The sequence below is a fragment of the Bison bison genome, unplaced genomic scaffold (genome assembly GCF_000754665.1).
Source record: "Bison bison bison isolate TAMUID 2011002044 unplaced genomic scaffold, Bison_UMD1.0 scf7180017860456, whole genome shotgun sequence".
NCBI lineage: Eukaryota > Metazoa > Chordata > Mammalia > Artiodactyla > Bovidae > Bison > Bison bison.
The window spans coordinates 861,599-878,646 of NW_011491028.1; the positions used below are offsets into that span (position 1 = coordinate 861,599).

General features: G+C 37.5%; 1 protein-coding gene across 3 annotated transcripts in view; it reads right to left on the reverse strand.

The window, feature by feature from the left end:
• A1CF (APOBEC1 complementation factor) overlaps nucleotides 1-17,048 on the reverse strand; it is a 103,260-nt gene that overhangs the window by 56,147 nt on the left and 30,065 nt on the right. For 2 of the 3 annotated variants that reach the window (XM_010832215.1, XM_010832214.1), the window contains exon 2: nucleotides 5,376-5,519. The exons of the other annotated variant lie outside the window; for it this stretch is intronic. In XM_010832215.1, coding sequence (XP_010830517.1) covers nucleotides 5,376-5,474 — 99 coding nt within the window. In that variant the 5' untranslated portion in view covers nucleotides 5,475-5,519. The remainder of the gene's footprint in view (nucleotides 1-5,375; nucleotides 5,520-17,048) is intronic. 3 annotated transcript variants of the gene reach the window in all.

Here is a 17,048-nt window from a genome sequence, read left to right on the forward strand (position 1 = left end):
TAGATAAATTAATTTTCATTGCAATTAGTTGATATGCATTTTAGGCCAGCTGCTATAATTTATACTTCTGTAATCTCAAGGACTAATACTAACACATTGTGTTTCATAATAAGGATTAGGGGAAAAAAGCAAAGGAAATTTTGTTAAAAACAACCACTGCATTAGACAACAGTAGGACGGACATACCACATAAATATTTGTGTTGTAATAATTTTTAGAAAATAGATGATCTATAGGGTAATTGGACAAAATATTAACACACACCATATTTTAAATCACTTAAAAATACTATATAACCATCGGGTCTTCTTTAAAATATATTCAGACTACTTACGAGTGATCTTTATTAACTATATATTTAGACTTCCCTGTAGCAGAACTGGTGTAAACTGACCCCACATTGGGTAGAAAGTTGTCTGAAAATAATCGTCTATGAAAATGTATTTTTCTAGTTTTAAGGAGAAAATTCTGGAAAAAAGGCGCGTCAGATGTCACAGAGTTGATGACCCACACTAGTAATACATTCTGGAGGAAAGCATCATCGTAATGTTATTTTTTTTCCCCTGTGTGTGTGTCAAATATATGGTAGTTTTGGAAGATCTGGGAAGTACAGTTAAGAGTGGAAAAGTGAAAAAAACTCCATATCTAATTCCATTGCCTAGAGACAAATTTTATTTACAAGTTAACATTTCAGCACACATCTGAAATCTCTCTATGTGGCATAATGAGACTAAGTTGAAAGTTTAGCTTGTCAACATTACACAATTTTTATAGCAATATTTATTGAACCTCTATTTATTAAAATTCTTTTATCATTTAAAGAAATTTGATAAAAATTTTAGTTATCCATTCTAAAGATATCCAATTATTATTTAAAAAGAATATTACAAGGCTTATTTTCAGATCCTCATGAGCACGTTTTATTGCATCAGTGTGGATATAAGAGACTGACTCATGTTATTAAGTAACCTGCAAAATTCTATTTTTGGCAGCTGTATTTGTCTTGCTAGTGATAAGCGAGCACAGATTAGTCACACTCTGTTTTTGGAATTCTTGTTTTGCAAGTATTCAGCATTCAATATCAGAGACTGCAAAGGTACAGCTGAAGCAAATCCTTCAAACCCTAACTTAGTGAATACTGTAATATTTAAAAATATCATTATATAGGTACAACTCCCTGAATTGTATTAATATACTTATTAATGTCTGCGCTTTTGTACAGAGACTTTTTAAAAAGTACATCTGATGTTCTCTTATTTGATGATGATGCTAATGTTTTCTGTAATCCAGAGTAGGAAGACTGAAATACAGAGAAGGCTGAAGGATTTTCCCTAAACTGCAGAGTTTGAAGCTATGTTTCAGTACATGCTGGTTTCCTTTTCCAATTAAACAAGTTTGCTGACCAATAACTAGATTGAGCATATGCTAGAATAACAAAACCTTGACTAAGAGTGGAGTAGGTCCTAGCCAATCTTCTGGGAAGTTAAGGCCGTGAGCTGTTAAGGGACTTGAGTTTGGGGTTAACATATACACACTAGTATATATAAAATAGGTAAACAACCTATTACATAGCACAGGGAGCTATACTCAATATATTGTAGCAACCTACAAATATATATACTTACATATATTTTTATACATAAATCTCAATCACTTTGCTGTATACCTGAAAGTAATACAACATTGTAAAGCAACTATACTTCAATTTAAAAAAGGAACTAAAAGAGAAAAAAATGATTATTCTTGTGTGTGGTAGAGACTGGGTTAAATAACAGGTCTCTGATTTGAAGTCTTGGGTGACTTTCTACACTTTGCATTCAAAATCAGAAAGGATTTTCCAAATCATTCAAAATGATTGAACTGAATCATGTGCATATTTACATCTTGATTAGAGGCTTTCGATCTACATAGCAAAGGTTTCAGAACTTTAGGTTTCTACATCACTAGAAAATTTCTGATCCAGTAATCATTCTGCTATAAATGATTACTTCAAGCAAATCATGTTACAAAGTTTAAGCTCAACAAAGTGCTTTTAGCATGCTCTGGCATACTAATCTCTCAAATAGCAATCTTAAAGATAACATTATAATAGCACTTAGTTCTGTAAATCTTGCTGGAAATTTTAGCCAATTACAGTGGAATTATGGCCCATAAATCTTGGGCAAACTATCGAACTCCTTGAGCTTTGTTTTCCTTATCTGGAAATTGGAGATGATCATAGTAACTACTTTACAGTGTTGTGGTTAGGACTAAATGAATTAATAGGCATAAAGCATTTGGAATATAAGTGCCCAATAACTGTTTACTATTTTGTAATTGCTATTAACTTGTGATCTAAATCCTTATTATTAATATTTTCTGAATGTAATTGATTATGTAAGACCAAAGTGATAGGCAAATAGGCCATATATTTTTAGGTGTATTTTACTTGAAAACATTTTATATAATAAGGGTAAAATAGCCCTATTATTTTTTCCTTTTTAATGAAAATGTTCTTAAATTATTAGGTTTATGAAAAGGTCTCCATTGCTATTTGAGCCTTTTAAAAATGTACTGTTATTTGCAAGCTTTTTATATTGCTTTAATATGCTAAAATGTTCTATTCTGCGGAGTTTTCTAAATGATTACTTAGTGACATTTTACGTTTCATTTGTAACAGGAGTTAAAGAAGGAATGGAATTCTTCTGGCCTCTGATGTGGATATGAAACTTACTGGACCAGCAAGCAGGAAAAAGAGATAGGGAGACACTGTTTAACAACTTCTCCTACCCCTCCCCATTTGTGAGTTTAGAAAAAATATTGAAGAGTTGAAGAGGAATTTTTGGAATTGATTCAAAGATCTCTGGAGCCCATTGCTGGTATGTTGTGAATCCTAGTGCCCCCTAAGTGGGAGGAATTTTGAGGTGCTTCTCAGCTCACCTAAAGCAGAGGCGGGGAGTAAGGAAAAAGCTCATGGAGCTTGGTAGGTACTCCCTGCAGTTGGGAACACCCAAGGATGGTAGGTCTAACTCACCCCTGGAGTATCTCATGGTGAGCAATAGGCTGGCCATTTGCTTTGATGTTGGTGAGAAGAACTGGTTGCTTCATCTCACCTGCACTTGCAGATTTTACTGGGTCAGAATGTGAGTTTCCAGGGGTCTAGAGTTTGGCCACATGTAGGAATTAGGGTTGAAGTTCCATCTCCTCCAAGAGGGATGCTAGGAGTGTTAAAAACAGCTCTGTCGAAGGAGACTGGGTCTCAGGGAAGTAGCCTCTAGCTGGAGGGACCCCTGGCAGTGGAATTCAGGGTGTCTCTGATGACTGTAGAGAGTACCCTAGGAGCTTTACATAGCTGCCAGGCCCAGAGAGCAATGCCAAAAGCAGGCAAGCGAAAACTTTCCTGCCCTTCTCCTTTACTTTCATCCCTTTCTTCTGTTTCCGTTGAGTCAGGAATTCTAGTTAGTAAACTGGTGTAGGGAACTATGCTTCTGAGAGCATAAAGAGAAAAAAAATAGAAATTGCCTTCTACCCTGATATGCGTGGGAAAGGGAAATAGCTTTCACTTTGAATGAAGTTAAGTTTTTATTCTACTGGACTAGACATATTCATTATTTAGCGGCTGATCTTTTATTAGCTGAAAGTTACCAGAAAAGTCATGAGACTTGCCCTGAATTTCATCTAGGGGAAATGAAAGAATCAGTGCCCAGAATAAAGTTAAATGGACAATTTATATTGTTTTAAGGTAATTTTCATAAACTTCTGCTTGTTGAGGGTAATTATATATTCACAGTTAAGACGTTGATATTAGAAATAGTGTCACACTAGAAATGTTTATATATATTTTCATCATTATATTTCAGATCATTAGAGGTTTGTTTCCACAAGGAGAATACCCTTATGTATGAATATTGACAAGGGTTTAAGTGCTTTTCACTATCACTGTTCTTATATGAGTGTTTCAGATACAAAGAAGTTAAAAAGATAAACTGATTTAAAAGTTATTGATTTTATAACATTTATGAGACTGCTGTTTACAAAAGAAAAAGAACGTTTTTTTTCAGCTAACCATACCTAAGCAAATGTAAAACATTATTCTAAATATTTCTGGTTTATAGACTGTAAATGCTATTGAATTTTTTCTGTGGCTTATGAAAACCCCTTTATGTAGGAAAAGACTGCATAAAAAATTTCAGTCAGACATTAATTTTGAAGCACATTAAATTTGGAGATAAAGGCATTTAGATTATTAATGATCCTAAAATAGACTTTTATTAAGTATTAAAAACTAATAATGCATTAGTATCCCCCCTTGTCTTAAACTTTTAGGAGTCTTCTGTGACATAATACTTTCTGAAATCTTAAAAAAGACTAAATAAATACTGTTCGTTAGGATGAAAAATTAAAAATAACTTTGAGCATTATCTCTAACAAAGTGTACCACGACTCATAAGGTTATTACAAAGTGTGCTACATTTAGTTTTCAACTGATCTGACAAAGGAACTTGCAATAAAGGACACTACTATATATTTTATTGTTATCCACTTATGACTTTCATTTTCATAATAGCACAGTTTTGGTTAAGTCAGGGAAGTATGTAGGAAAAAGATAACAGCTGAGAATTAAAATATTAACACTTTGTTTTACTGTAAAAAGAGCAACATTAAAAAAGAGCACATTATTTCTTCAGATAAGATAATTTATATGTATAATACTAGTTTGCTTTTCAATGTATCATAAACTCTCTAACAGAGGTTATCATAAGGACAATAATATGCAGATAATTCTGAACAACTAGTGACTATGAATAGTTAGCTTTAGGATATTTTTTCTCCTTTCTTTTACAAAAATGCTGGACATGGAGAGAAATTATTATACATCCTAAACGGCTTGAGTAGTTGTTTTGAGAAAACATCCTGGAATAGCTACGCTGACCAAATGGTCAGTTCTTAGATCCTTCACCTACAAGTTGTCATACATCCCTAGTCAGAAATCTCTCTGGAAATCAAAGCAAGTCTCTGGATAGTTTGTTTTCTGCTGATTTCTTGAAACACCAACTTGGTTCTACTTCACTGACTGCTCTCGGTGGTGAATTCCAGATGCCTTTTCTTATTCTAAATTGGCCTTTCAGAACTGTGATAGTCTTCATGACCGTGAGCACTAGTTCAGCCTCCAAATGACAAGGCAAAATTGAGTTGATAACCCAGAGTAGAGAGAATATCACTTGTAAGGTCCCCTGCAAGACCAAAAGGATCCAACTTCCTCTGCCCCAGGAAAGGAATGTCCATCTTAAGAGTTACACAACTGACCAGTCACATTTTACACGCTAGGATCACCAATATTCCCACCACTCTGAGTTCAGTGGTGAGCCTCAGCAGATGGCACGAGAAATTCCTACCTGGACCAAGCTATATCCTGTGCGCTGGACCAGTGCGCGAAGAGCTGCTTCCTTCTGGGTTCCGCTCAATCCATCCCCGGATTTGTGATTTGATTCCATTGAGAGTGATTATCAGCAAAAAATCAGGTTAATTAGGGTTGCTCACTGAAACCAAATTTAAGATAAATCAAGTAAATTACTATTACCTAGTCCAAACGTGTCCCTTTCATGAAGGACATCTTCAGGAAACATTCTCTATAAATGAGTCACTAAGGATAGAGTAACTAACAGTCACCCACAAACCAGACCAGTTAAATGTCCTCGTTAAAAAAGAGCTTTTTAAAAATGTTCAATTTTAGTTGAAATTTAGAAGTAAAAATTGAATAATATCTTTTTTTCACACTTAGACGACAGACCAGTATTTCTCAATCCAATTATCCCAGAATGTCACCAAATGCTCAAAAACAAATTCGTTCTTACCAATTAAAAGAATATGTAGAATGGTCCTTGCGAATGTGGGGAAAGAGCACTGTTACCAAATCAAAGCAACTAGAATATGGTATGAAGAGCCTGAAAGTGTCAATTTCATTTATCTGTTCTGTTACCTAGGACATTTACCAACTTATTCTTCAAAGATAAATTTCTAGACCAGAGTGTGCTGGTACCAGATATAGAAAAGCCATGCAAACTACTCTGTAATAAAAGTGTCACATGGGGTTTAGCAGAGCAAGGACAATGGATCCTTTTGAGTGGTGCTGGAAATGCCTACTGACACCTGGATCACATACGACATGGACCACTCAGGAAAGGATGTGAGCCCTTGTAAAATCTAAGAAATTACAAAAATTTGCATATGTCAGTGTTGATCTATGTGGGCTTCCCAGGTGGCTCAGTGGTAAAGAACTTGCCTGCCGGTGCAAGAGACACAGGTTCGATCTCTGGGTTGGGAAGATTCCTCGGAGAAGGACATGGCAGCCCACTCCAGTATTCCAGCCTGGGGAGTCCCATGGACAGAGGAGCTTGGTGGGCTACAGTCCATAGGATTGTGAAGATACGGACGCGACTGACTGAGCACAAATGCTGACCTTTGTAGCTACCAATGGGAAACTTCAGCATTTCATTATCTATACTTTCTATTTGGGAACGTTATTTCAGCCCCATTCCCAATTTGATGGTTGCTCAAATCTACAGATTCCCAGGGCAAGGACACATCCATGGTGAAGGTCCCAGTTCACAGTGGTGAGAGGCCCTGGAGGTTTTCGTGTTCAGAGAAGAATGAGTGGGAGTGACTCAGTGAAGCTTCTGTGCTGGATTTTCACTCTGCCTGATGTACTCTGCCAGCTAGGACAGAGGAAGCTTGTTTCACACTGATTTGAATCACATGCAAAGATTATGCATTTCACTGTAGGCCCTCTAAAATCTTCTCTGTCCTTTGCACTGGGGTTTCCTATATGACTTTGGTTTTCATTTAAAGATTCAGAGTAAATGTACCATTAACAATACAGGGAATGGGTAAAAAATTAGGTGACAGAAGTGAAGCTGAGATCATCATTTGAGTAAAATGCAGCCTAAGTATTCTATTATTAAAAGTAATAAAATAAAAATGTCCCCCAATTAATAGACCAACATTTTCTAGAATGTAATATAGATCAGTCTTATGGACTCTGTGGGAGACGGAGAGGGTGGGAAGATTTGGGAGAATGGCATTGAAACATGTATAATATCATGTATGAAACGAGTCACCAGTCCAGGTTCTATGCACGATACTGGATGCTTGGGGCTGGTGCACTGGGATGACCCAGAGGGAGGGTATGGGGAGGGGGGAGGGAGGAGGGTTCAGGATGGGGAGCACAGGTATACCTGTGGCGGATTCATTTCGATATTTGGCAAAACTAATACAACATTATAAAGTTTAAAAATAAAATAAAATTAAAAAAAAAAGAAAGAAAACTCAATCAATATTCCAGCGAGAATATTCATTAGCTGTTAAAAGGATAGAACAGTTTCTTGTTCTGTATATAAGCATGGCCATTCTTGCCCAGAATTTTCTCATAATTCTTGCCTGCTTCTGACCCAGATCAATTCAGTGCTCAATCATTCATTCTCTCAAGAAGCAATTAGTTAGTGTTGTCTGTATGCCAGCTTCATTTTCGGCCCAGCTTTATGGCATTGTGTTCCATGGACAGTTGACTAAGTTTCTCTGTTTGTTACTTTACAAAAGGAACAGCTTTGTTTGTTTCCATTTTAATTTTGTATCTTGGCTAAGACAAACTGAATGTATTTTCTGATAGTGGTGGTTTGATATATATATATATATGCAGCAATTCAGAATGACTTGTAGCTTTACTGATACATTTATAGTGTAAATAATTTCTATGCATACTACAAAGTAGGCATAAAATGAGACCTATATTTAGTTTATAATTCTAAACTGCTGGTGAAATAGTTATAGAAGTTTCTATGAAACAATATAAATCATCTCAAAAAATAAAACTACAAAGGCATTTTATATATGTAAAAAAAGGCATTTTGTGCCTTTGGCAGCAACACAGATGAACCTAGAAATTATACTAAGTGAAGTAAGCCAGACAAAGACAAATATCATATGTTATCATTTATATGTGGAATCTAAAAAAAATGATACAAGTGAACTTATATTCAAAACAGAAATAGACCCAGAGACGTAGAAAATAAACTTATGGTTACCAAAGGGGAAAAGAGGGGAGAGGGATAAATTAGAAGTTTGGGATTAACATATAACATTACCGTATGTAAAATAGATAACCAACAAGAACCTACTCTATAACAAAGAGAACTATACTCAATATTTTGTAAGAACCTGTAAGGGAAAATAATCTGAAAAGAATATATATATTCTCTATATATTCAGTTATATGTGTGTGTGTGTGTGTGTATAAAACTGACCACCATGATGTGTATCTGAAACTAATACAGCATTGTAAATCAACTATATCTCAAAAACTTATGTTAAAAATCCCCAAAAGGGATTTTGAAGATTCAGAAAGAAAAAGCTAGTTGTTAAGACTAATTCTAACTTGTTCACTTTTCCCAAATGTTACTAAAATTGCCTTTTCATCCAGATATTCTCAAGTGATCCCACAGTGCTAGATTTAACCCCTAAGAGCAAAGAGGTCATGGATGGACTGGGGTCTGATGAGGTTAGTCTTGTGTGTGTTACAGATGTTAGAAGGCAAAGTCTGTTGTCTTCTAGCTGAGATGTAAGTTTACTTTTTGCTAAACTTCATCTTCTCCATCAGGAAATAACGATTTGTGGTGAAATGACAAGTTTTATCTGCAAAACTTACCTTTAGTTTTGGTTAATTATTAGTAAAGGTGATTAAACATTTGATATCAGAATGGCCTTTTGATCACATACAGGTTCACTCCGATATTATTGAGAAAATCTGTAGAATATCTCAACATAGTATCAAGTCTTTGGAAATTAGGACATGAAAATAAAATTCAATATTTGGACAAGAGACCCTTGATCTTCAATGTTTATTCCTCAAAAACAATCCCCTTTCAACACTGACCTAAGCTAAGCAGTGAACTCAAATCCAAGATAAATATATTCTTAAGCAAGTCAAACTTTTGTTAAAAAGATTTGGTCAATTTGAAAAAAAGGCTTTGCAATACATTTTCTAATGCATAGAGTCGGACACGACTGAAGTGACTTAATAGCAGCGGCAGCATATCTTATAAATACATCAGATCTGAGCTTCTGAATTTTGAAAGAGTAATTTCCAGGATAATTTATTGAGGCAATAGAATTCAAAACCTATACATAGCAGACATTCAGAGCTAAACAAAAAGCACTCATAAACACGTATCACTTATTCATTCAAAAGTTGTATACTGGGTGCACGCATGCATGCCAAGTCGGTTCTGTCATGTCAGACACTTTGCGACCCTATGGGCTATAACCCATCAGGCTCCTCTGTACCTACTGTCATCCAAGAATTTTTGAGATACTAGGGATAAAGCAGAGAGCAAAACAAATCCCTCTCTGCCCCAAATCTTATGAAGTTCTATAGTGGGTGTGATAGACAATAGTAGGCAAGACAAATAGGCAAAATATGCACTGTGCTTATTATGTTCATTTCAGAGAAGAAAAAAAGAATGGAAAAGGCATGTGAAGTATATGTGTTGGGAAGGGCATGGAATTTTAGATGGTGTTATCCTGACATAGTGAATCTGGGAAGGGACCCGGCTGAAGGGAGGGAGGTATTTGGGAGAGAGCATTCCAAGAAGAGGGCTTGGCAGGGATGAGGGCCCTGAGGTGCGAGCTTGTTGATGAAACAGTGGAGGCCTAGGTGGAGAGGGTGCAGCTGAGTGAATTAGTAGAGAAATGGGATCTGGTATCAGAGAGAAGATGGCGGGCCAGGTTGTGAAGGATCTTGCAGTTCATAGGAAGGAACTTGGCTCTTGTCTCGAGATGTGAAGATGTGACTCATGTTTAATGGAATAGTTCTAACCATCAAGAACACATTGATTTGCATTTCTCTAATAATGAGCAATGTTGAGCATCTTTTCAATGTTGAGCATCAAATGTTGCCGTCTGTATATCTTCTTTGGAGAAGTGTCTATTTAAGTCTTCTGTCCAGTTTTTGATTGGGTGTTTTGTATATAGTGAGCTGCATGAACTGCTTCTACATTTTGCAGATTAATCCTTTGTCAAAGAGGCTCAAGAGGAAAAGGATATATGTATTCATATAGCTTATTCACTTTGTTGTATAGCAGAAACTAGCTCAGCATTGTAAAGCAATTATACTCCAATTATATATAAAAAAAAAAAAAAGGTAAGAAAATACATTGAAGGGAGTCAGACAGGCCTAGGTGAGGGTGAGGCAAGGGAGTCAAAGCAAACAATCTGGTTCTGTTTTCATTTAAAATCTGCCATTTTGTTCACCATGAATTCTTTTCACTGATTTTGATTTTTTAAAAAATATTCCATTAGTTTATCATTTGTCTTAACTACTGAGTTTTATGATGCCTTTTACATTTTGCATTTAAGACAGGGCCTTGCTTCCCTTGCTCTGGTTGGAAAGGTTGAGAGGAGAAGCAAGGAGACCAGTTAGAAACACTATGACATCCAGGTAAGAGAGAATAGTGGCTTGTGGTAGGATGGTGCTAGTGGGTGTGGTAAAAAGTGGTCAAATTTTGGAATATATCTTACAGATGAGTTGTATGCACTGGGAGAGAGAAAAACGAGAGATTGGAGATGATACTGTTCTTTGGCCTGGGCAGCTAGAGAAATGGAGTTGCCATTTTACTGAGATGAGAAATAAGGAGTTTGTGAAAAAAGAACAGGAACTCAGTTGGAGGCAACATTGATTTCAAGATGCCCATTAGGTAGCCATGTGAAGAGGTTCAATGCACAGTTAGATATATAAGTCAGAATGTTATAGGAGATTTATAGACAGACGATACCAATTTGGCTACAATCTGCCTAGAGATGATGCTTAAGCTGTGAAATTGTATGAGATCAGTAGGGACCGGGTGTTAGAAAACAGGTCAAAAGACTAATCTCTGGGGTACTGCAACTTTTGGAAGCCAGGGATCAAAGAGGAATCAGCAAAGGGAAATGAGATGAAATAGTCAGACAGGTAGAAGGTGAACCAGGTGAGAGAGAAGAATTGGAAGCCAAGGAGGAAACAAAAAGGATTTTGAGATCAAGTGCCTCGTCAGGTGTGCCAAGAAGGCAACTAAGATGAAGCCTGAATAGGGATACAGATCCTGAAGCTAGAGCTCCTGGATTCCATTCTGCCTCTTACTCTGTGCCCTGGAAAATTTCCTTAACTTCTTGGTCACTCAGAATCTTCCACTCAGGGAGCAATGGTCTTTCTCTGGGGATCACTGGGTGAGTATTACATGAGTAAAGATTTTGGGAGGGCTTCGGAAGAGTTCCTGGAATGCAGTAAGTGCTGGATTCGTGTTGGGCACAGATAAGTAAAAATAGAAAAGGAAAAAAAAGAAGAGGCAATCACCCCAACTTCTCAGAGATTGTAAGAAATTGTAAGAAATTCCAGAGGCTCGTGGGACAGTTGGTTACCTAGATGAGAACAGAGAAGAAAGGGGCAAAGAAATGGAAGTTGGATAGAGAGAGAGATTATACGGGAAATATTAGGAAAGAATAAGGGAAAGAATCATGGATTCCCCTCCCCACAGCATCAGTTTGCTTATTTGTGAATCAGGATAAAAGGCAGGTTGTGACATTGCTGTTGTGGAGATGAAATGAGAAAACATCTATGAAGTGTTGAATTAGGTCAGCACACTAGGTACTCCCACCTGCCTTTCTGTCGCTGCTAATTACTCATGTTGGAAGGGAGAAGCAGAGGATGGGAACAGCAAAGAGATTGCTGAAAGGTCTTTCTCAACATGACAGCGCTTCCTTCTCCTCCTTCCTTATTCATTATGAAAATGAGGTGAAGGAGGGGCTAATAGTATGAAAAACCAGAGGTCTGTTCCAGCTCTGCCAACTTTCATTAATCTGCCCTCAAGCCCCCTCATCCTGTTTTTTCTTAGCAAAGGAAGACTTTGTTCAAGCGTATGCTCACCACCAAACCTGCTACATAAATATGCTGCCCTCTTTTATTCTTCCATTCAGTGGAAACTGAGTCTCAGTTTCCTAATATTTAAAATTTAGGATAGTATGAGTTCCTACTTCATAGGGTTGTTTTTAAGGATTAAGTATTTTTAATGTATTCATATTTAAAATGGCTACTGACATTTAAAAACTGCCCAGAAAGTGTTTGCTATTTTATTATTTAATTGTGATTATAATTAATCTCTAATTGCAAGGGGTAGAGTTGCAAAACCACTTTCTGGGAGGATAAAGTCCCAAGTCCTTAGGATGATACATCATATATTCAGGACCAGCTCCCAGATTCCCCTTCCAGTGTCACTCAGAGACCCTGCTGCTGGGTATTCCCTTGTTTTCTTATATTGATACTTCTGAGCTCTCTGTTTCAAATGCTCTTCCTTTCTCTTCCCTTCTCTTTCCTACCATTCCCTTCTTGCATTTCACCTGACTGCATCTGCCCTGTTCATCCTTCCAGACTACTGAAATATTGTCTGCCCTGTGGTGATTTCTTTGATCCTCTCTATTGATAATGTTAGATTCCACATTCTTAATTCTCTCATGAAAGCTGGTACCTGCTTCGGTTGTTGGAGATAGTACTATAATTATTTGCTTACTTAACTAAATTGTGAACGTCCTGAACATAAGGAGTATGTTGTACTCATCTTTGTCCAGAAGGTTTAGCCTGACTTTATGCTTAGTGCTTAGTAAATGCCTGTGGAACAAAAGAAGGACTTTGCATGGACATTTTATAAACTGTAGTGACTTGCACTGATCGGAAGTAAAATGAGTCTGCATCTAATTTCCTAATACTTATTATTATGCTTGTTCCAGTCACTTCCTGAAAGTTCTATCCTAGAATGAATTTGCTTTATGTAGGAATTGATTTGCAGGTTTCTCTGCATTTATGAATGAGTCATCATATCTGGGAGAATACAGTTTTATAAAATTAGAAAGATGGTAACAATAATCCTGTATGCGAGACAGCAAAAGAGACACAGATATATAGAACAGTCTTTTGGACTCTGTGGGAGAGGGAGAGGGTGGGATGATTTGGGAGAATGGCATTGAAACATGTACAATATCATGTAAGAAACGAATCGCCAGTCCAGGTTCAATGCAGGATACAGGATGCTTGGGGGTGGTGCACTGGGATGACCCAGAGGGATGGTACGGGGAGGGAGGTGGGAGGGGGGGTTCAGGATGGGGAACACATGTACACCCGTGGCGGATTCATGTTGATGTATGGCAAAACCAATACAATATTGTAAAGTAATTAGCCTCCAATTAAAATAAATAAATTTATATTAAAAAAAAGTTTGAGTGCAAAGTGATTGAAAAATAAGAGCATATGTTTGGATTTAATTTTATTCTCAGGCATTTCTGGTTTTATATTTGCAATGTTAGTGCCTATTTGAAAAACATAAAGTGAACCTGGAAGTTATTGGGGGATCAAGGTTTCTGCCTACCTGAAAGTCACAGGTGGATTGGAATGAGCAATCACCTCATCACTTGGCTGAAACTGATTGATAGAAATTTCCAGAGTTCACTATTGGACAAGATCAGAGCTGCTGTCCCTGACCTTTGACCTTGATGGCCTCGAATGCCACTGGGTCCAACTCAGGGAAGGCAGCAGGGAGCAGAGATAAGAAAGAAGCTGGAAGAAAGAAGCAGGTAAGAGGGGAAGATCATGACTTTTCCAGATCTAGAGCTGTCAGAAATACACTGTACGACGCTCTTGTTTCTCCTCGTATGCTGCTTCTGAATTAGAACCCTAATCTGTAAAGAAAAGCATGCATAAAAGTTGAACATAAAAATTGGGCTCACATAGAGAACCTAGTTGTTGAAGGAAAAATATGAGAATATGAGGGGAATTTAGGTGATATTTGTATCTAGATTCGCCTGAAGTTATAACAATATGGGAAGATCTTAGTGCCCTGGTGGCTACCAGGGAAACAGAGAAAGTGGGAAAATACGTTTTTTGTTTGTTTGCTTTTAAAGTCTCTCAAAACAGTAAACTGAACAAGGCATGAGACAAAGGTAAGAGACGTGCATGATGGAAAAGCACACTTACCGGACGAAGAAAGAATGGCTCAGCAAAAGCTGAAATGGTAGCTGTGAGTGAGAGGCAGAGAGGAACAAAAAGCAGGTGAAGGACAAAGACAGAACTCAAGTTAGAAGATTTCTTGGTGAAAAACTAAATGAAGTAATTATCCTCAACTTTAACCAAGAGGCCGACAAATACTTGATATCTGTTGCAAACGTATAATTGCAGGCATTGGGCTAGACGATTTAGAGTTAGCAAATGGAGTAGTTTTGTTCATTTATTTCTATCTTATTTGTTTTGTGTTTTGCCTTTTTTCTGAAGAGAATGGATAGGAATAGTGTTAATCGGTTCTTTGTGACTGAGGATTCAGGGGGTCCTATACTAGCAGTGTGCCATGTGCACATCAGATTGACGGGAGCTTCACTTGCTGCTGGACCTCTCCAAACCAAATCCAGTCTTCCCCCGAAGTCTTATTGTTGCATGATGTAGGTCTTGTGGCTCAGATGGTAAAGAATCTGCCTGCAATGGGGGAGACATGGGTTCGACCCCTGGATTGGGAAGATCCACTGGAGAAGGAAATGACAACCCACTCTAGGATTGTTGCCTGGAAAGTCTCACGGACAGAGGAGCCTGGTGGGCTATAGTCCATGGGGTCACAAAGAGTCTGACATGACTGAGCTACTAACACACCAGGTTGGACATAACTCTTAGGCAACATGCAAGTTGTACAAATGATTTTATCATGAATTTCAGCCTTCTAGTATCCCCTGGGAATCTTACACAGGAGTTTCAAATTGTACTGAAATGGTTTGTGAAGGATTTATGACCAAAGTTTACATATTTGCCTAATGAGATTCAGTAAAAATTACTCTGTATTGCTTGACAAAATAATTTAAATTAACTCTAAACATCTCTTTGGAAAAGTGTTTACAATTAGTCTTAAGCTCATTTTGGAAGTGAATTAATGTGATAGCTCTTTATTTGGCCATGAATCATGAATGGTAACAAAATTAATGCAGAATATGCATACATAAAATTCCAGAGTGTAGCCACAACAGCATCTCACAAAGTCCTAATACTTGGCATCTTATTTTTAAAAACAACATATATAAACAAAAAAATCAAATTAACCAGAATGCCTTCTGTTTTTTTCAGGCATTAGTAATGAATTATGCATTAAGTTGGGCATGGTCAGTTTGAGCTTAGGCAAAGCTTAACATAAAATAATAAAAACTTGTTCATAGTAGTTATATTAATTTTACTGGTAAATACTGACAAAATCCTCCTTTTAGAGCAGCCTGCACATTTTTAGAGAAAGACAAGTTTGTGTTTAAATTTCAGTTCTGCACCATGATTTTCATTCTTCTGAGACACTATTTCCTATTTTAAGAAAAGAATAGGAACATAGGTACTTACATGTTTTTCTTTCCTTTGTTTTTTTAAACACAGGATTAAATAAATCAGATCATGGATATGAGAGCATCTTACAATGTGCCTGGCATACAGAAGACACTTAATAAGCATTCCTTATTTGTTCCTTATCTGCTGATTTGGCTGACTTTTTAGCCATCATGGTCTGTGGCTCTCTGAATGGTTGTTCTCCTTTCTAGAAACTGAGGGGAAGAGAAGTGCAGTTTTAAATGTACTATATTATCTTGACTTCTCTCTTCCTGCTTTCTTACTTCCTCTTCTTAATAATCTAGTTGTTTCATTTACTGGCCTTCATGTATCAGTAGGAAAAATCTTCAGGGTCCTCAGTGTGTGTGTGCTAGTGTGTGTGTGCTAGTGTGTGTGTGTATGTGTGATGTCTTACAGAGCACATTGCAGCCAAAGAGGGAGAAGCTCTATACAGTCAGCAAAAACAAGACCAGGAGCTGACTGTGGCTCAGGTCATGAACTCCTTATTGCCAAATTCAGACTTAAATTGAACAAAGTAGGGAAAACCACTAGACCATTCAGGTATAACCGAAATCAAATCCCTTATGATTATACAGTGAAAGTGAGAAATAGATTTAAGGGCCTAGATCTGATAGATATAGTACCTGATGAACTATGGACTGAGGTTCTTGACACTGTACAGGAGACAGGGATCAAGACCATCCCCATGGAAAAGAAATGCAAAAAAGCAAAATGGCTGTCTGAGGAGGCCTTACGAATAGCTGTGAAAAGAAGAGAAGCAAAAAGCAAAGGAGAAAAGGAAAGATATAAGCATCTGAATGCAGAGTTCCAAAGAATACCACGAAGAGATAAGAAAGCCTTCCTCAAGGATCAGTGCAAAGAAATAGAGGAAAACAACAGAATGGGAAAGACTAGAGATCTCTTCACTCCAGTACTCTTGCTTGGAAAATCCCATGGACGGACGAGCCTAGTAGGCTGCAGTCCATGGGGTCGCGAAGAGTTGGAACGACTGAGCGACTTCACTTTCACTTTTCACTTTCATGCATTGGAGAAGGACATGGCAACCCACTCCAGTGTTCTTGCCTGGAGAATCCCAGACATGGCAGAGCCTGGTGGGCTCCTGTCTATGGGGTCACACAGAGTCGGACACGACTGAAGCGACTTAGCAGCAGCAGCAGGGATCTCTTCAAGAAAATTAGAGATACCAAGGGAATATTTCATGCAAAGTTGGGCTCGATAAAGGACAGAAATGGTATGGACCTAACAGAAGCAGAAGATATTAAGAAGAGGTGGCGGAGGAGGAGCTAAGATGGCAGAGGAGTAGGACGAGGAGAACACTTTCTCCCCCACAAATTCATCAAAAGAACATTTAAATGCTGAGTAAATTCCACAAAACAACTTCTGAATGCCGGCAGAGGACATCAGGCACCCAGAAGAGCAACCCAAGTCTTCAAAAGGAGGTAGGAAAAAATATAAAAGACAAAAAAAGCAACAAAAGAGGGAGGGACGGAGTTCCGTCTCAGGAAGGGAGTCTTAAAAAGAGAGAAGTTTCCAAACACCAGGAAACCTTCTCACTGCTGAATCTGTGCCGAGCCTTGGAAGCACAGAGGGCAACATAACAGGGAGGAAAAATAAATAAACAATTAAA